At 41.8% G+C, this 20,915-nt stretch overlaps 1 protein-coding gene across 1 annotated transcript in view; it reads left to right on the top strand.

Moving 5' to 3' along the window:
• The window catches only part of NUDCD1 (NudC domain containing 1), a 292,761-nt gene that overhangs the window by 95,189 nt on the left and 176,657 nt on the right, over positions 1-20,915 (top strand). The window contains exon 4 of the mRNA XM_077493222.1: positions 365-545. Within this exon, the coding sequence (XP_077349348.1) occupies positions 365-545 (181 nt within the window). The remainder of the gene's footprint in view (positions 1-364; positions 546-20,915) is intronic.

The raw sequence follows: 20,915 nt of genomic DNA, 5'->3' as shown, positions 1-20,915 counted from the left end.
CAGCGGCACGGAGTCAAACAGGCATGGAACTGAGAATGTGGTCACTCAGGGAAACCGCATGTGAGGTTGGCTTCTGTTCCACCTTGTCACCAGACAAAATCCTGAACTCCACTATTCATGAAAGAAAAAGACCGCCACATAGTGTAAAACCATAAACTATGGGTTTATTGTAAAATGTAGAACACTTACTTCAATGATGATATAAACAGGCAGCATAAGATATGTGATCACAGGTATATCCAAAAAGCGCGGTAGCGTGGAGCTAGTTCAGTCTACCCTAACATGTAACAAAGAAGAACTTATCATTTAACTTTACATTTATAAATGTAACTTTACTTCCTAATTTTCCTTTTTTATATTGCAGCTCAGGTTTAATCAAGAACTTGGAGATCCATTCATCGTACTTCACAGCATCCTCTTTGTCCAGGAAGGAGTACAGATAATTGATGTTTTGATGCTGAATGTCGAAAAAGATGATCTGGATGTTCAAGGGAGTGGATTCCATGTCTCTCTAGAGTGGATATCAATAGCACTGCCAAATCAAGGTAAAGGTTTCCTGGTTTAATTTCCCAGTAGACAAATGCTTAGTATTAGAAAGGTAAACCATTGCAGTGAAGGAAAGGGATACGGGCAACTAATTTTGCTGGTTTTCCAGTAATCAATAGTTTAGAAAGTATTCGGTTTTATGTCCTGTTCTGTTTACCTTGTTTCCTGATTATGCAAGTGTGTGTGTGAGGGCTAGCTTATCGGTTATATTGATATGCTCAACTATGATTCATATCTCAGAACAGTAACTCAGAATTGTAATACTTGTTTTTTTTTGGCTTTCCTATTTTTTTTTTTTTTTTTTTTCATGGGCTGTTTAAAACTTCTATCAACCTATTGCCTATTAAATTGTTTCTTGTAAAGCTGCATATTAAACCTAGGGTCACACTGATGCGGTGCGAGTTGAATCTGTTTTGCAGTGCAATTTCAAGGTGCAGCACCAGTGCGAATTGATACAATTCTATTCTGATTTGAATGCAGTTTTTTTTCTTTTCTTCTTTTCCTTGGTTTTGCCCTTTCTTTTGCTCCCTCTCCTCCCTCTCCCCCCTCTCCCTCTCGCTCTGCGTCTGGCTCTCGTGCTCCCGCTCTGCGTCTGGCTCTCGTGCTCCCGCTCTGCGTCTGGCTCTCGTGCTCCCGCTCTCCCCCTGGCTCTCGTGCTCCCGCTCTCCCCCTGGCTCTCGTGCTCCCGCTCTCCCCCTGGCTCTCGTGCTCCCGCTCTGCTCATTTCTTGCATTGAGTTTGTGTATTTGTGTTTTCTCTGGGTGCTTCAGGTTGTTTATGACAACCCAAAACCATAATGATAGGTTAATCGGCTTCCAAGCATCCTGGCGCTAGAATGTGTATCTGTGGCTGTGAGCCTGGGAAATGGGATGGTAATCATCTCTGGGTCACAACTGATGCGAATGGGTTCTATGTCTTCTGTAAAATGCATGCTTGATATGTTGGTGCTGATTATGTATTTATTTGAAATGTAAAATGCGCGTCTTAATTTTAAAGTTGGCAAAGTTCAGGGAAAGTTTAGACATGTGGAGTTGAGATTACTAATTAGGTTTAGAAAAGCAAATTTTGTTCTTCAAGTAGCTATACTGATAAGGAGCCATACAAAGCAGGCTGATTACATAAAAAGGAAAGGTAGGCAGTGACCATTATAATGTGCTTTTTTTTTTTCTTTGGTTTCTACAGCTGGGAAACTACATTTTTTTTTTTTTTTTTTTTTTTTTTTTTTTTTTTTTGTAAAGCCCATCATCGTTCTACTATTTTCAGAAAAATGGGACATTTAAAGAGAAGAATACAGTCAAACATGGTGGAGGTTCACTGATGTTTTGTGGTTGCTTTGGGGTGTAATGAAGCCCGGCGTCAGAAAGTTGAGTCTCAGAGGTCATGGGTTTTGCAGCAGGACAATGACCCAAAGCACATGTCAAAATGCACCCAGAAATGGTTTAAGACAAAGCGCTGGAGAGTACTGAACTGGCCAGCAATGGGTCCAGATCTAAATTCCATAGAGCACCCGTGGAGAGCTTTCAAAACAGCAGTTGGGAAAAGGAATCTTTCCGATTTGAGAGACTTGTAGCAGTTGGTGAAAAAAGAGTGGTCCAAAATGCTAGTACAGAGATGTAAGAAACTCATTGATGGGTACAGGAAGCAATTGATTTCAGTTATTTTTTCCAAGGAGTGGGCTACCAAATAAAAAAAATCTGGGCAAAGTAGTGCATTATCTGATGGAAATGCAGGGGTGCCAATATTTCTGGCCATGACTGTAGCTCCTCAAATATCCAGAGTTGGTCTGTGAACCACTGGCTAATGAGGTTCTGCAATTGGACTTTTTTAAATTGTTGTGTGTTGGGGCTTCGCACTAACTTGGGCAGAAGTTCAGCCCCAATATACAGAGCCTTGAAAGAGTATTCATACCCCTTGAAATTTTCCAAATTTTGTCATGTTACTACCAGAAATGTAAATGTATTTTATTGGGATTTTATGTGATGGACCAATACAAAGTGGCACATAATTGCGACGTGGAAGAAAAATTATTCTTCTTTGCATAATAGCTCAGGCTCTGTCAGATTGGATGGAGAGCGTCTGTGAACAGCAATTTTCAAGTCTTGCCACAGATTCTCGATTGGATTTAGGTCTGGACTTTGACTGGCCCATTCTAACACATGAATATGCTTTGATCTAAACCATTCCATTGTAGCTCTGGCTGTATATTTAGGGTCGTTGTCCTGTTGGAAGGTGAACCTCAGCCCCAGTCTCAAGTCTTTTGCAGACTAACAGGTTTTCTTCTAAGATTGCCCTGTATTGGGCTCCATCCATCTTACCATCAACTCTGACCAGCTTCCCTGTTCCTGCTGAAGAAAAGCATACCTTCTTGCTAGGGCTGCAACGAACAATTTTCATAATCGATTAGTTGGCCGATTATTGTTTCGATTAATCGGTTAATAACCTTAAAAAAAAAAGTGGGCCAAATTGACGTTTATTTTCAACCACAGTGACGGGAAAATTTAGAAATAGAAAACTTTTTAGTCAAAGGAATTTTCAGACAGTTTATGTGGTTTTCGTTCAGATATTACATTCATTTTAAAAACAAGTGAAAATTTAAATTCAGCGAATGTACAAAGGTTTTTTTGTCTGAATATTCTCATCCAAAAATTGATCTGTGTGGCCAGCATAAGGCTCGGTACACACCTATGCAGTTTGCTTTTGATCTGTTTCTGCAGTGCCTTTTGCTGTGCTTTTTGATTTCTGTGCACGTGATTTTACTGCAATTTGCATTTTTGCATTTTTTTTGGGCAGATTAAAAAACAGAAAATGCTGCAAAAACGCATTACATGCTTTTCTGCAGCTTCTCCATTGAAGTATATTGAACCACTAAAGCACAATTTTGCGTTTAAAAGTCCCTGACCCTTTCAGATGTAAACGTGTCCCATAGGAAACCATGTAAATGAACTGTAGTGCATTTCTGCAAAAAGCGCCAATAAACACATAGATGTGAACCAGGTCTAACACGTTTAGTACATAATGGGGTTTAAAAAAACGAAACTTAGCCCTTTTATAGTAGAAAAAGCAGATAATCACTACTATAAGGGGTTCATTTTTTTTACTGTAGAACAGTGAAAGTAATATTTACAGTAGCGATTATTTGCTCTTTTTGTACTATAAAGGGCTCATTTTAGTTTTCTTTAACCCATTATGTTACTAGCCGATTAATCGATTATGAAAATAGTAATCGATTAATTTCATAATCGATTAGTTGTTTCAGCCTTGCTTCTTGCACATGTTTGCTGTGTCCCCCATATGGCTTCTCGCAAACTGTAGACGGGACTTCTTATGGCTTTCTTCTTGCCACTCTTTCATAAAGGCCTGTATTGTGGTGTGCATGATTAATAGTTGCCCTTTTGGACAGATTCCTCCCACCCGAGTTTTGGATCTCTGTAGCTCCCCCAGAGTTACCATGGGCCTTTTTGGCTGCTTCTCTGATTAATGCTCTCCTTGCCCAGCATGTCCTTTTAGGTGGACGGCCATGTTTTGGTAGGTTTGCAGTTGTGCCATACTCTTTCCATTTTCAGATGATGGATTGAACAGAGCTCCGTGAGATGTTCAAAGCTTGGGATATTTTTTTTATAACCTAACCCTGCTTTAAACTTCTCCAACTTTATCCCTGACCTGTTTGGTGTGTTCCTATGCCTTCAGGATGCTGTTTGTTCACTAAAGTTCTCCAACAAACCTCTTAGGGCTTCACAGAACATCTGTATTTATACTGGGATTAAATTGCAAACAGATGGACTATATTTACTAATTAGGTGACTTCTGAAGGCAATTGGTTACATTAGATTTTAGTTAGGGGTATCAAAGTAAAGGGGGCTGAATACAAATGCATGCAACAAAAAATGTAAAACCATTGATAATTTTTCTTCCACTTCACAATTACAGTATGTGCCACTTTTTGTGCTGGTCTAGCACATAAACCCCCCCAAAATAGTTAGGTTTTTGTTTGTAACATGAGAAAATGTTACCATGGTTCTCCACATACACACAGGTACTGACCTGAAGGTGAATACTGGTACTTACAGAATTAGTGTATGTGGATAATGTGCAGCGTGGTGCGCCAGCAGCAAAGCATACACTCTGAGGCAGTGGCAGGACAAGGTCACCTAGAGCCCAGGGCCCCCCAAAATAAAAATCACCTATTAGTGCAAATCCTCTACCATTCATATCTCTCAAATTTAATCTCTAAGTACACATGTTTCCACTCCAAATCCCCTCCCAGCATAAATTCAGGCCCCCCCCCCCCCAATCACCCTCCTAGCAAAAATCCCCAAAAATCCCTCTTTATTTTTATTTTTTTATTTTTTTTCCATATTTTATGTTCTTATTTAAGTTTTTATACAGCATACAAGAACATTTCCATTTCCAGTTTGTGTGTGTGTGTGTGTGTCTTTGTTTTTTTTTCTTATTTGTACATAATGAAATACCATGCAAAAAAGAATATACTCAAAGTTAAAATATAATAAATGCCAAGTCAAACAGAGTGTGGCGAACATTGACAGGCCAAACTGTTTTTGTAAAGCAGTAAAGCATCTATAACTGACGCAGAACATATTCTAAGATCTAAGAGATTGGGTTTATGAAATTGATAACAAAATCAGTTGAGTGTAAAAACAACAATTGCTCAAGATGGGGGAGGGTAATAAGCAGTATAAATTTCAGGAAATAGAGGGAGCTACTCCATAGTTCCCAATTTTGATTAAACTTCGGAATTGTTTCGGTAGCAGAAACTGAGATTTTTCATTCTATTGTGTTTTAGGAGCATAGACAAAGTTGGTGGATTTCTTGATAACCAAGACATTTCTGATAACTCTCCGTGCAGCTAGTAAAATAAAGGAAAGCAACTGTTTGTTTTTTTTAGACCTGGGAAAGGGAGGCCTAATAGTGTAATGGATCCAATGGCAGGGAGGTGTTTCCCAATGCTTGAAGAATAGACATCACACTGTCCCACTAATACCTCTCCTGGTGCCCTCTTGTGGTGGCCGTTGGTATGACAACCAGCAATGCTAATGGAGCTTCCCCTGCCTGTTTTCACTGCCTGCCCTTCTCCTTCCCTTTTACTTATAACCCCTAAACATTATATATATTTTTTATTCTAACACCCTAGAGAATAAAATGTTGGTTGTTGCAATACTGTGTCACACCGTATTTGCGCAGCGGACTTGCAAGCGCACTTTTTTGGGATTTTTTTTTTATTTAATTAAAAAATAAGACAGTAAAGTTAGCCAATTTTTTTCTTCACTGAGCGCGGAATTTCCAAGAATTTCCAAGAATTTCCAAGAGCGCGGGAGTGACGTCATCGCCGAATGACAGCGGCGGAGCTGCGAGACCCCACCGACAACATGGATGCGCCGGACTACAGGGGACAGCGGTGACTTCGCTGGCTCCTGTGTCAGGTAAGTGACACATAATGGGCTACTATGCGATGCATAGTAGTCCATTATGCTTTGCAGGGAATGAAAGAGGAAGTAAACTCATCAGGGTTTACTTCCTCTTTAAGGACCGCCGCATGCCAATGTACGTCAACAGAATGGCATGTACAGGCACAAGCACGTACATGTACGTGCTTGCCTTCCAGCGGGTGGGGGGTCCGATCGGACCCCCTCCCGCTGGATGCGGCGGTCCGTTTCGCTGCAGGAGCGATCCGGGATGAGGGGATGGCCATTGGTTTCTGGCCATCCCCTCTCGATCGCTCCTGGCGAATGAGAAGCTTCCCCTGCTGTGTATAGTAAACACAGGCAGGGAGGAAGTGATGTCATTCTCCTCGGGGCGGTCTTTTTGACCGGACTGCGAGGAGAAGAGAGAAAGTAAGTGTGCACCAACACTACACTGACATGTAGGCACACATAGGCACACGATCCCCCCCCCCCCCCCCCCCTCCCAGTCATAGTGTCACTGATTGCAGTGATCATTTATTTTCTGATCACTGCATTTAGTGTCAGTTGTAAAAGTAAAAACTGTCAGGGCAGTTAGTGTTAGGTCCAGGGTAGCCCCCTACCACCCCCCTATAAAGGTTTAACCCCCTGATTGCCCCTAGAGTTGACCCTTTCAACTCCTTTTGCCAGTGTCACTAAGCAATCATTTTTCTGATCGCTGCATTAGTGTCACTGGTGCCGCTAAGTAGCTAGTTATTTTTTTAGGTTCACCGCCAGGTTTTTATAGTGCTAGGTACCCCCATATACTACCCAATAATGGTTTTAACTCCCCGATTGCCCCTAGTTAACCCTTTCACCAGCGATCACCATATAAGTGCCACTGGTGACGCTGGTTAGCCAGTTATTTAGGTTCCCCGTCAGGTTTTTATATAGTGCCAGGGACCCCCATATACTACCTAATAAAGATTTTAACCCCCTGATTGCCCCTAGTTAACCCTTTCACCAGTGATCACCGTATAAGTGTTACGGGTGACTCTGGTTAGTTTGCTTTTTATAGCATCAGAGCACCCACTATTTATTACCCAATAAAGGTTTAACCCCCTGATCACCCGGCGGGTGATATCAATTAAGTTTTAGGGTCAGGGTCTGCATCGCCCCAGGCAGCGCTAGGTTAGTTTCAGTACCGCTAACACCCACACGGAAAGCATACACCTCCCGTAGTGGTATAGAATCTGAACAGATCAATATCTGATCTGATCAGATCTATACTAGCGTCCCCAGCAGTTTAGGGTTCCAAAAAAACGCATTGTTGGCGGGATCAGCCCAGATACCTGCTAGCACCTGCGTTTTGCCCCTCCGCCCAGCCCACCCAAGTGCAGTATCGATCGATCACTGTCACTTACAAAACACTAAACGCATAACTGCAGCGTTCGCAGAGTGAGGCCTGATCCCTGCGATCGCTAACGTTTTTTTTTGTAGTTTTTTTATATTTAAATCCTGAAGGAGGTGCTTGGTTTTCGCGGGCCGTACGTGGCTAGGCTCCCAAAAAGTCCCCCACATGTGGTATCCCCGTACTCGGGAGAAGCAGCAGAATTTATTTTGGGTTGTAATTTGACTTATGCCCATAGCATGTGTGAGCAATATATCATTTAGTGACAACTTTGTGCAAAAAAAATTGTAATATTCCTGCAACTTGTGGTGAAATATAAAATATTTAATGGACTCAACATGCCTCTTAGTAAATAGCTTGGGGTGTCTACTTTCCAAAATGGGGTAATTTGGGGGGGGGGGGGGTTGTGCTATTTTTGCATTTTATGGCCTTCAAAACTGTGATGGGTAGTGAGGAGTGAAATCAAAAATTTGCACCATTAGAAATCCTGAAGGCAGTGATTGGTTTTCGGGGTGCCGTACGCGGCTGGACTCCCAAAAAGTCCCACATATGTGGTATCCCCGTACTCAGGAGAAGCAGCAAAATATATTTTGGGGTGCAATTCCACATATAACTATGGCATGTGTGAGCAATATATCATTTAGTGACAACTTTTTGTAAACTTTTTTTTTTTGTGTCAATATTCAATCACTTGGGACAAAGAAAAATATTCAATGGGCTCAACCTGCCCCTCAGCAATTCCTTGGTGTCTACTTTCCAAAATGGGGTAATTTGGGGGGGGGGGGGGGGGGTTTGTACTGCCCTGCCATTTTAGCACCTCAAGAAATGAGATAGGCAGTCATAAATTAAAAGCTGTGTAAATTCCAGAAAATGTACTCTAGTTTGTAGACGCTATAACTTTTGCGCAAACCAATAAATATACACTTATTGACATTTTTTTTACTAAAGACATGTGGCTGAATAAATTTTGCCCTAAATGTATGGCTAAAATTGAGTTTATTCGATTTTTCTTATAACAAAAAGTAGAAAATATATTTTTTTTTCTCGAAATTTTTGGTCTTTTTCCATTTATATCACAAAAAGTAAAAATCGCAGAGCCAATCAAATACCATCAAAAGAAAGCTCTATTTGTGGGAAGAAAAGGACGCAAATTTCGTTTGGGTACAACATTGCATGACCGCGCAATTATTAGTTAAAGCAGTGCAGTGCGAAATTGTAAAAAGACCTCTGGTCTTTAGGCTGATAATTGGTCCGGGGCTGAAGTGGTTAAACCCCCCCCCCCCCCAAAAAAAAATGTCCCGCTATGGGCAATGACTTGGAGACAGGTGGTGGGGGGGGGGGGGGCATCTTCCCCTCACCCCCTCACTCGTCTCCATGTCAGGCCAGGGACAGGTCCGGATCGCCGTTACCGACCTGGCTCCTAACTTTTTTTTTTTTTTTAGCTGGCTCCTAGATTCCAAGTAAATTTGTCAAGCCCTGTGTTTAACCATCAATGGAAATATACTTGCCCTTGTGGTATTGCAATTGGCTGGGTTGTCTGCTATAGATCGATTAGTCAAAATTTATCATTTTTCAAAGTGTGCATTGCTACCTTTTGGACCAGGCTGTATTGCTTTATTTGAGTACAGTGTGCAGGTAGCACAGTTAGCGGCCAGGACCTGGCTGATCGGTGTGGCTGGGTTGGTTAGATTAACCAGGTTTGCAAACAAGATTCCAAAGCTCTGCCAGGAGAGTGACTGTCTCTTTAAATACTATCCATTTTTGCAAATTTCTCTATTCATGTTTGGAGCGGTTTCTCTCCCCCTGCATTGTCATAGGCTTTTTGGTTAGACTAGAGCCCATGCTGGAACCCATGATATAACACGCCATACATGCGTCAGAGTAGCAATGACCCTACGTGGTCTTCACTCTTTTATACAATAATAAATGTGGTTTGCTTTCATTCTGAACTTTGTGTCATTAACGCCAAACAAGTAATATTGGCTAAAGCTTTCAGGTTTCTAAGTACCCTCTTCAGGCAAAGTTTTGTATGAAAGCAGAAGCAGCAGAACATGGTATTTATAGATGCTGAACAAAGATGATAGTGCTTTTCATAAACCTGGAGAGAGAGGAAGGGTAAGGCTGGGCTAATGGTCTTTGTTGTAGCTACGGCCCCAGCCTAACCAAACAAATCATATTACATTAATCATACATTTAATGAGCAAAAACTTTGAGACATAATTTCAAACTAGCAAGAAGAAAGTAAAAAACTAAACCTGGAAAAACCTTCAAACCTACTGAAAGAGTAGTTGTTGCTTGGAACAGACTAAAGAGTTGGGCTTGGGACAAGAGATCTGCTAATGAGATACAGATTACTGTGCAAACGTTTTAGGAAGGCGTGAAACATGCTGGGAATTAAGAATGCTTTCAGAAATAGAAGTGCTAATAGTTTATTTTTTTTAATCAATAAACATGGGGATTAAATGAACTTTTTTTTTAAATCAATATTTGGTGTGACCATCCTTTTCCTTCAAAACATTATACATTCTTCACTTGCAGTTTTTGAAGGAACTCAGCAAGTAGGTTGTCCCAAACATCTTGGAGAACTTACCACAGATCTTCTGTGGATGTAGGCTGCCTCAAATCTTTCTGTCTCTTCATGTGATCTCAAACAGACGCAATGATGTGGAGATCAGGGCTTTGTGAGGGATAAATCATCACTTCAAGGACTCCTTGCTCTTATTCATCCTGAAGATCATTCTTCATGACGTTGGCTGTATGTTTGGGATCATTGTCCTGCTGCAGAATAAATTTGGGGCTAATCGCGCGCCCCCTTATGGTATAGCATAATTAATAAGTATTTGTATTTCTCAGCATTGAGAATACCATTAACCCTGACCAAATCTCCAACTCCATTTGCAGAAATGTAACCTCCACCACGCTTCACTGTTGCCTATAGACATTCATTATTGTACCGCTCTCCAGCCCTTCGCTCACAACCTGGCTCCTCCTAAAGCCAAATATTTCAAATTTTGACTCCTCAATCCAGAGCATCTGCTTCCATTCCTCTGCACCCTAGTTGCTATGTTTTTTTCGTGCACAGTTAAGTCACTTAGCCTTGTTTCCACATCAGTAGTATGGCTTTTTGGTCGCAGTTCTTTCATGAAGACCACTTTTGGCAAGACTTCTCTGGACAGTAGACGTGTTGTGCACCTGGGACCTGCTGGTTTCTGCCAGTTCTGTGCTGATGACCATGTTGGCCAGCAGCGCTGATTTTGAAGCGAATGATGTATCTTTCATCTGCTGCATTAAGTTTCCTTGGCTGACCACTGCGCCTAGGGTTTCTTTGTGCTTCTTCTAAAGAGCTTGAACAGCACATCTTGAAACCCCCGCATACTAGCTCATTATGCCTTTTTATCTTGCAGGTTTTTTTTTTTTTTTGCAATTGCTAAAGAAGGTTTACAACCACTTTAAATAAAAAAACAAACAAAAATATCGCGCTTGGGGCAAAACCTAAAAGCTGCAACTAAAAACCATCAAATATCAAATTATGGATCAAATCAGAAAAAAAGTTATACATAAAGTTGCGCTAGATATACGTGAAATCTATAGTGAAAAAAGTAATAAAACTCCGTATAGATTATATATAAAAAAAACAAATAAATCAAAAAAGAACACCATATGAGAAATTCAATCAAAAAAAAAGTCTTTATAGCCAAGAAATCCTGGTTCTAACTAAAGAATAATGAACAGGGAAATCAGTCCTTCTCAAAAATTTGATGAGACCTTCCTGGTTTTGCCAGTATCGCTTCCAGACCAGAAAAAAGTTGGACTCTTACCGCAATGGGTGGACTCCAAACCAAGGGAGTCGTTAGCGCTGGCAGACAACCCTCTGCAGGGATCACTTATGCGTATTCCGTTCCCACGCGCTACTGAGGGCGTGAGTACGTGCGAGTCCTCCGAAGACTACTGACGTGGGCCGAAGAGTTCCGGAACCAGCCGATCGTCCTGCTTTTCCTCTTGGTCGAAATCAATATAGGGCGCACACAACTCCAAGTAAGAGCAGTGAACTTCAGTTTCAAAAATCAGGCAAATAAATCTTGAATGCAAATTTTGTTTTCGTTTGTGCAGTTCCTTAACCACTTCAATACAGGGCACTTAAACACCTTCCTGCCCAGACCAATTTTGAGCTTTCAGCGCTGTCGCACTTTGAATGACAATTGCGCGGTCATGCTACACTGTACCCAAATGAAATTTTTATCATTTTTTTCCCACAAATAGAGCTTTCTTTTGGTGGTATTTGATCACCTCTACGGTTTTTATTTTTTGCGCTACAAATAAAAAAATACCGAAAATTTTGAAAAAAAAAGTTTTTTTTGTTTCAGTTTCAAAACTTTGTAAATAAGTACGTTTTCTCCTTCACTGATGGGGCTACACTGATGGGCACTGATAAGGTGGCACTGATGGGCACCAATGTGGCACCAATGAAGTGGCACTGATAGGCGGCACGGATGGGCGACACGGATGGGCGACACGGATGGACACTGATAGCTGGCACGGATGGGCGGCACGGATGGGCATGGATGGGCGGCACGGATGGGCATGGATGGGCGGCACAGGTGGGCATGGATAGGCGGCACAGGTGGGCATGGATAGGCGGCACAGGTGGGCACTCATAGGCGGCACAGGTGGGCACTCATAGGCGGCACAGGTGGGCACTCATAGGCGGCACAGGTGGGCACTCATAGGCGGCATCGGTGTTATAGTAATGGATGCCAATCAGTGCCAAACAATAATGCATGCCAATCAATGATGCCCATTGTGGCCACTGATTGGCATCCATTATGGGCACTGATTGGCACCCATTGTGCTGACTGGCACCCTGGTGGTCTAGGGAGGATTATGGATTTTTATTACCTTTTCCCTGGTGGTCTAGTGGTGTCCCTGGTGGTCCAGTGTGGCCATCCTCGGGGGGGCTGTGCTGATAATCGATCAGCACAGACCCCCCCTGTCAGAGGAGCAGCCGATCGGCTCTCCTCTACTCGCGTCTGACAGACGCGAGTGAGGGAAAGCCGATCACCGGCTCTTCCCATTTACACTGTGATCAGCCGTGATTGGACACGGCTGATCACATGGTAAAGAGTCTCCGTCGGAGACTCTTTACCGAGATCGTAGTTGCCGGGTGTCAGACTGACACCCCGCAACAACGATCGCCGCGATGCGCGCCCCCGGGGGCGCGCAGCGGCTCATTATCCTAATCACGCCATATGACGTCCGGTTAGGATAATGAAACCACTTTGCCGCCGTCAATTTGTAATAGGGCGGGCGGCAAGTGGTTAAAGTATTCACACCCTTTGAATTGTTCCACATTTTGTCATGGTACAACCAAAAACCCAAATGGAATTTATGTGAGACCAACACAAAGTGGGACATAATTGTGAAGTGAAATGAAAATATTAAATGTTTTTTTTTTTTTTTTTTTTTTTTTATAAATAAATATATGAAAAGTGTGGCGTGCATTTGTATTCAGCCCCACTTTACTCTGATACACCTAACTAAAATCTAGTGGAATCAATTGCTTTCAGAAGTCACCTAATTAGTTAATAAAGTCCACCTGTGTGTAATTTAATCTCAGTATAAATACAGCTGTTCTGTGGAGCCCTCAGGTTTGTTAGAGAACCATAGTGAACAAACAGCATCATGGAAAATAAGCATAGAAGCGACATGGAAGTAAACTGTCTGACTTATTTTGAGAAGGCATAAAAGCACTTACATCTAGGTAAGGTAAATGAAGCACATCGTGGAGTCCTGTAAGATGAGTATCTGCGCTGGCTGGATGCAGTGGTGGTTCAGTAGCCTTATCTCCTGTGGATGCCGATCGTCGGCTAGATGTGTTAAGTTGGAACAGGAAGAGGGGCTGGATCGCACGTGGACCGCAGCAGTGCCTGACGTCACCGGATATGATGCAATATGTTTCCGAGCGTGCTCTCTGCCAATGGTGATGAGAGGCGTGCTCCTTTTTATAAGCTCTTCCTGTTACAGGGCAATCTTAGAAGAAAACCTGTTAGGCTGGATTCACACCTATGCATTTTTAATGCTTTTTGCATTTTGCAGACTTGCACTACAGAACGTGTTCCATAGGAAACCATGTTAAATGGACTGTAGTGCAAATCTGCGAAATGCAAAAAGCACTAAAAATGCATCGGTGTGAATCAGGCCTTAGAGTCTGCAAAAGACTTGAGACTGGGGTGGAGGTTCACCTTCCGGCAGGACAACAACCCTAAACGTACAGCCAAATCTACAATGAAATTGTTTAGATCAAAGCATATTCATATGTTAGAATGGCCAAATGCAGACCTAAATCCAATTGAGAATCTGTGGAAAGACTTGAAAATTGCTGTTGAGATGCTCTCCGTCTAATCTGACCGAGCTTTAGCTATTTTGGAAAAAAGAATGGGCAAAAGTTTCACACTTCTAGATGTGCAAAGCTGGTAGAGACATCCCCTATAAAGACTTGCAGCGGTAATTGCAGCAAAAGGAGGTTCTACAAAGTATTGGCTCAGGAGGGCTGAATACAAATGCACCCCACACTTTTCACATATTTGTAAAAAAAACAAAAAAATAAAAATTGAAAACCATTATCCTTCCACCATTGTCCTTCCACCTCACAATTATGTGCCAATTTGTGTTGGTCTATCGCATAAAAAACCCAATAAAATACATTTACGCTTTTGATTGTAACATGACAAAATGTGGAAAATGTCAAGGGCTATGAATACTTTTTCAGGGCTCTGTAAAGGTTGTATATCAAATGCATTTTGCAGCAGCTACAATGTCCATTTCTTCTCTGAGAGATGCAGTGGGTGGGGCTGAGATTCATCTGCTGATGTCAGTCTGGAGGAGAGAGCTGGTTGGTTATGTGATTGGAATCTCGGCTCTTAAATTAGGAATTTACAGCATTTATGTTTATAAATCATTCACAGAGGGGGGAAACTGCAATAGGAGGCAGTGCTGATGGTGTATACAGGTTAGTGTTATGAGAGCAGTAGGGGGGAGGGGCGGCTCACACACAGACAAAAAGGGTGTTGGAGGACACCGGAGCCAAGAGGAGAGCAGATAGCAGGCTGCTGATGACAGAGGCACCTAAACTGACCACAGTGTCTGGTTTCAGCAGCCATGATACACCGTGGTCAGTTTACAGAGGGGTGGGGAAAAACTGACCGGATCAGCCAGGTTTCTTTGATGTTACAGGTGGCCAAATGACACAGGAAAAGCACTGTCATATAGCATTAAATGAGCACAATCCATTATTTTTATTTTTTTTGGGGTTAACAAACTCTTTAAGAAAATAATATGGGTACTTTTTCACCTATCATAATTTCACCTTTTGCTCGCCCACCGGTCGGCTTAGTCCTAATACATTTTTCGTATTACTCCAAGACGTAATGTTGGCCGGTTTTCAATATACCATCTTTGCTCTTTCCAATAGAGTTCTTTGCACACAGACATGAACGTATCACTCCTGTTTCTGCAATCTCCGCTCACCTTTGTGCATCTTTATGAACAATTTGTTCATCTTAATGAAGTGGATCCTGTTTCTGTAAGTTTTCAGTGAGTCATCCATGCATCATCCCTCTCCTCACTCCCACACATTTCTTCCCTTCGCTAATTCTCTGCTCTTACCTGGAATAATATTATTTTTCACATTTCCTCATCTCTGTTCTAATGTGATGAAAAATGTTGTTTTTTTTTTTTTTCTTTCTTTGGCTACATTTTAAGTAATTAATAAAAACTCTTGGAAGATATCAAAACTATTCTTACAAATCTTGGGATTTCAATGTAATATATATATATATATATACATACACAGTGGTGTGAAAAAGTGTTTGCCCCCTTCCTCATTTCCTGTTCCTTTGCATGTTTGTCACACTTGAGTGTTTCGGAACATCAAACCAATTTAAACAATAGTCAAGGACAACACAAGTAAACACAAAATGCAATTTGTAAATGAAGGTGTTTATTATTAAAGGTGAAAAAAAATCCAAACCATCATGGCCCTGTGTGAAAAAGTGATTGCCCCCCCTTGTTAAAACATACTATAACTGTGGTTGTCCACACCTGAGTTCAATTTCTATAGCCACACCCAGGCCTGATTATTGCCACACCTGTTCACAATCAAGGCATCACTTAAATAGGAGCTGCTTGACACAGTAAGGTCCACCAGAAGATCCTTAAAAGCTACACATCATGCCGAGACCCAAAGAAATTCAGGAACAATTGAGAAAGAAAGTAATTGAGATCTATCAGTCTGGAAAGGGTTATAAAGCCATTTCCAAAGCTTTGGGAATCCAGCCAACCACAGTGAGAGCCATTATCCACAAATGGCGAAGACATGGAACAGTGGTGAACCTTCCCAGGAGTGGCCGGCCGCCCAAAATTACCCCAAGAGCGCAGCGACGACTCATCCAAGAGGTCACAAAAGACCCCACAACAACGTCCAAGGAACTGCAGGCCTCACTTGCCTCAGTTAAGGTCAGCGTTCATGCCTCCACCATCAGGAAAAGACTGGGCAAAAATGGCCTGCATGGCAGAGTTCCAAGGAGAAAACCACTGCTGAGCAAAAAGAACATCAAAGCTCGTCTCAATTTCTCCACAACACATCTTGATGATCCCCAAGACTTTTGGGACAACATTCTGTGGACCGATGAGACAAAAGTGGAACTCTTTGGAAGCTGTGTGTCCAAGTATATCTGGCGTAGAAGGAACACTGCATTTCATAAAAAGAACATTATACCAACAGTAAAATATGGTGGTGGTAGTGTGATGGTCTGGGGCTGTTTTGCTGCTTCAGGACCTGGAAGACTTGCCGTGATAAAAGGAACTATGAATTCTGCTGTCTACCAAGAGACCCTGAAGGAGAATGTCTGACCATCTGTTCGTGTACTCAAGCTGAAACGAACTTGGGTTCTGCAGCAGGACAATGATCCTAAACACACCAGCAAGTCCACCACCGAATGGCTGAAGAAAAACAAAATGAAGACTTTGGAGTGGCCTAGCCAAAGTCCTGACCTGAATCCTATTGAGATGTTGTGGTATGACCTTAAAAAGGCTGTTCATGCTCAAACCCTCTAATGTAACTGAATTAGGACAATTCTGCAAAGATGAGTGGGCCAAAATTCCTCCAGGACGCTGTAAAAGCCTCATTGCACGTTATCGCAAACGCTTGGTTGCAGTTGTTGCTGCTAAGGGTGGCCCAACCAGTTATTAGGTTTAGGGGGCAATCACTTTTTCACACAGGGCCATGATGGTTTGGATTTTTTTTCACCTTTAATAATAAACACCTTCATTTACAAATTGCATTTTGTGTTTACTTGTGTTGTCCTTGACTATTGTTTAAATTGGTTTGATGTTCCGAAACACTTAAGTGTGACAAACATGCAAAGGAACAGGAAATGAGGAAGGGGGCAAACACTTTTTCACACCATTGTGTATATGTATATATATGTGTGTGTGTGTATATATATATATATATATATATATATATATATATATATATATAATATATTTTAGGAAGATGGAGGCGTGGGTATGTTTATTTAGGGATGGATAGCGATTTACACACATTGTTTAATCCGGATTTCCCAAATATCCATATTGCTTAATAACAGGGATATTTCTCTCATTTGTGATATCCAGGACTGTGCAACTGTACTTTGTCCTCATTGCAGGACAAAAAAAATGGTTGTATTAAAAACCCAAATAAAAATAAAAACTGAGAATTTGGGATTGTTCAGGGATGCTCAAATAAATTTGAATTGAGGGCACATAAAATAGATTTTTTGTGTGTGTGTGTGTGTGTGTGTGTATATATGTGTGTGTATAACACTCACACACTATCTCACAAAAGTGTGTACACCCCTCACATTTTTGTAAAAAAATGTATTCTATCTTTTCATGTGACAACACTGAAGAAATTATACTTTGCTACAATGTAAAGTAGTGAGTGCAAATTTGCTGTCCCCTCAAAATAACACAACACACACCATTAATGACTAAACCGCTGGCAACAAAAGTGAGTACACCCCTAAGTGAAAATATCTGAATTGGGCCCAGTTAGTCATTTTCCCTCCCCGGTGTCATGTGACTAGTTAGTGTCTCAGGTGTGAATGGGGCGGCAGGTGTGTTAAATTTGGTGTTATCGCTCTCACTCTTACTGGTCACTGGAAGTTCAACATGGCACTTCATGGCAAAGAACTCTCTGAGGATCTGAAAAAAAAGAATTGTTGCTGTACATGAAGATGGCCTAGGCTATAAGAAGATTGCCAAGACCCTGAAACTGAGCTGCAGCACGGTGGCCAAGACCATACAGCGGTTTAACAGGACAGGTTCCACTCAGAACAAGATTCACCATGGTCGACTAAAGAAGTTGAGTGTATGTGCTCAGCGTCATATCCAGAGATTGTCTTTGGGAAATGGACATATCAGTGGTGCCAGCATTGCTGCAGAGGTTGAAGGGGTGGGGGGGTCAGCCTGTCAGTGCTCAGACCATATGTTGCACACTGCATCAAATTGGTCTGCATGGACTGTTGTCCCAGAAGGAAGCCTATTCTAAAGATGATGCACATGAAAGCCTGTGTCTGTAGGTGTTAGTACAGTGCTTCCAGATATATCAGACCTCTGGCCATTCTAGGAGAAATTTGATGCAGATGTTTTTGCTGGTAGGAATTAGTATACTTCTTTTCTATAGATTGAACTTTTCGATTAAGCACAGCGATAATACACTGTTTGTCTTCCTATAATCCCTAGATCCATCTGTGATCCCAGAGCCAGAGATGGTTCAGGGCTTCATATGGACAGTAACAAAGATAAAAAATTTTCACAGAGAACAGCATTCATGCCTATTGACCTGTTTGGGTTTGGTAACCAGCCATTCCATTATTAGAGCATGGTGGTGATGCATGCAGCACTTTGAAGGCCAAGAATGAAGCACCATTTGAGTCTCAATATTCAAGATTTTTTTTTTTTTTTTTTTTTTTTTACTGTTTTGAATAATCCACCAATTGGAGTTTAGTTGGGAAGCTATTAAATTTTGCACATCAGATTTCACTTATTGGCATTCATGCACATAGGTTTACATTTATGCTTTTGTCATTTGTTTTATATGTCCTATGTACTGTGGTTATATACAGGCTTTTGATATGCATTAAGATTAGTGCACATTTTCAGAATGTTGTGTTGCTATAAAGCACCATATTTTGTTTTCTTTTGGGTATGTTCTCTCTGATCTATTTATATTGAGACAGTGCACTTTACATACTTATTTTTTTTTTTTTTTCACCATTTTTTTTTTTCGTGCTGTCCCTAGAACCGTTCCTCTACTATCCGACAAAACTCAGACATAATGGGACTTCATATGGGCAGCACTGAGTGTAAGATCTCAGCATATGCGGTCGATATGCTGTTCTCGATAACGAACCCCAGAACTTCTTTGCCAAACCTCCTCCGAGAGTTTCAAATTTATGGGGGGCTTTCCCATCTAAAAATTAATTTTTCAAAGTCAGAGGCCATGGGGGTGGCTGTCTCTCCACAAATCTTATTAGATTTGCAGTCGAATTTTCGATTTAAGTGGACTTACATGGCCCTAAAATATTTAGGTACATGCGTTTCGCCGGACATAGCGAATGCGTTTGCGCTAAATTTCCCCCCTCTTGTTACTAGGACACGTGGTCTCCTTCAAAAATGGCGTTCCGGTCTTCATTCATGGTTCGGGAGATGCAATCTTATTAAAATGAATATTCTTCCTAAATTTATATACCTTTTTCAGGCTCTCCCGATTCAGATTCCAGTCTCCTTTTTTTAAATAGGCCCAGTCCATGCTTATCCAATTTATATGGGCCCACAAAAAACCTTGACTTCAGCGATCACAACTGACATTAGCTAAACAACAGGGAGGGTTGGCTCTTCCCGATTTGCGACACTATTACCAGGCCTCTCACATGGGGCGGGTGTTAGACTGGAACCGTAATCAACCCACTAAGTTATGGGTGCAATTAGAGCAGTCTTACTCTCGCATCCCACGGAAAAGCGCCCTGTGGTGCTACAAAGATCTGCCTAAGGATTTGAAGTCGCATCCTATCATAGGGACCTCTTTCAAAGTCTGTTATCGGATTGCTATCAAGAATGTACTTACGACTCTGGCCTCCCCCCTATTCCCTATCCTCAGACACCCAAATTTTGCGCCGGGGATTTACTCCCGAGAGTATGATTCGCTTAGACCTGCTAAATTGGACCATGGGTCTAAATATGTTAGTGACGGAAAATGGCCAGCTATCTCAATCTTGACTGATCCATCTGGAAATTTTCAGTTGCCTTTTTGGAGAGCAGTGCAATTACATCATTTCCTCCACTCTCTTCCCAATCCCCAAGAATTCGATCGCTGTCAGATGAACTTTGAGCCGCTATGTACGAGTGAAGGTCCTCTGGCCCATATCCTTTCTCAGACATATGCGTTTCTGAATACACCTTCGGAGCATCCTGACTTACCGTGTCTGACCAGTTGGGAAAGGGATCTTAATTGCACACTTTCCCCGGAGCAAAGACATCGTATTATTACTCTCGCTTTTAAGTCCTCGATGTGCACCAAGATGCAGGAGACAAATTTTAAACTCCTTGCTAGGTGGTACTTGACACCAACCAAACTGCATAAATATTTCCCCTCCGCCTCCGACAGATGTTGGCGTTGCGGGGTAGAAGAGGGTACGTTGCTTCACATATTCTGGTCCTGTCCCAGTTTGATTGTTTTCTGGAGAGAGGTAAGACGTATAATACAGAAATTCATGGAAATTCCAATTCTGGAAGAGGCTGCATTTTTTTCTTTTACACCTCTCACGGATCCCCATTAAAAAGTATAGAAAATCCATTTTAAGACACTTGATAAATGCTGCGAAGTCCTCCCCACCCTCCATCGTTCATTGGGTCAGGAAAGTAGAAGAAATTAAAAAGATGGAGGACTTGATCCTTACAGCACAAGATAAACAGGAGACCTTTAAACAAACTTGGGACGACTGGAATGTTTTCATATTCTTGCTGGTGGGACGCCGCCTGCTTTCACCTAAGTGTCCAGGATTGGGCTAACGGGGCCCTTGGGCAGTGGCTGCCATTGTGGTTAAACGTTTTCTTCTTTTTTTTTTTTTTCTTGCTTTCTCTCTCCTTCCCCCCCCCCCCCCCCCCCCCCGTTACTTTTTTTGAAAATGTGAAAAAAGTGGGACAAGCGGGGATGGCTGGTGCCGGGGGGGATTTGGGGTTTCTATGATCCCGAACCCTGGCACGGCATTCCCACTAGATCTCGCCAGGATGTGATTGATGTACGACAGTCTTGTAATTGCTTTGGATTGTTTTGTACTTTGTCATGGTATGTTGTATTTTGGGGACCGCTTCTCCCTGTTTGGAGTTGAATAAAGATTATATTGGAAAAAAAAGATTAGTGCACATTTTCAGAATTTAGTGTTGCTATAAAGCAGCATATTTTGTTTTCTTTGGGTATGTTCTCGCTGATCTATTTATATTGAGACAGTGCACTTTAT

The sequence above is a fragment of the Lithobates pipiens genome, unplaced genomic scaffold (assembly GCF_037356315.1).
Source record: "Lithobates pipiens isolate NorthernLeopardFrog02 unplaced genomic scaffold, aLitPip1_a1.2 Scaffold_19, whole genome shotgun sequence".
Lineage (NCBI taxonomy): Eukaryota > Metazoa > Chordata > Amphibia > Anura > Ranidae > Lithobates > Lithobates pipiens.
This window is presented reverse-complemented; position numbering and strand designations above follow the sequence as displayed.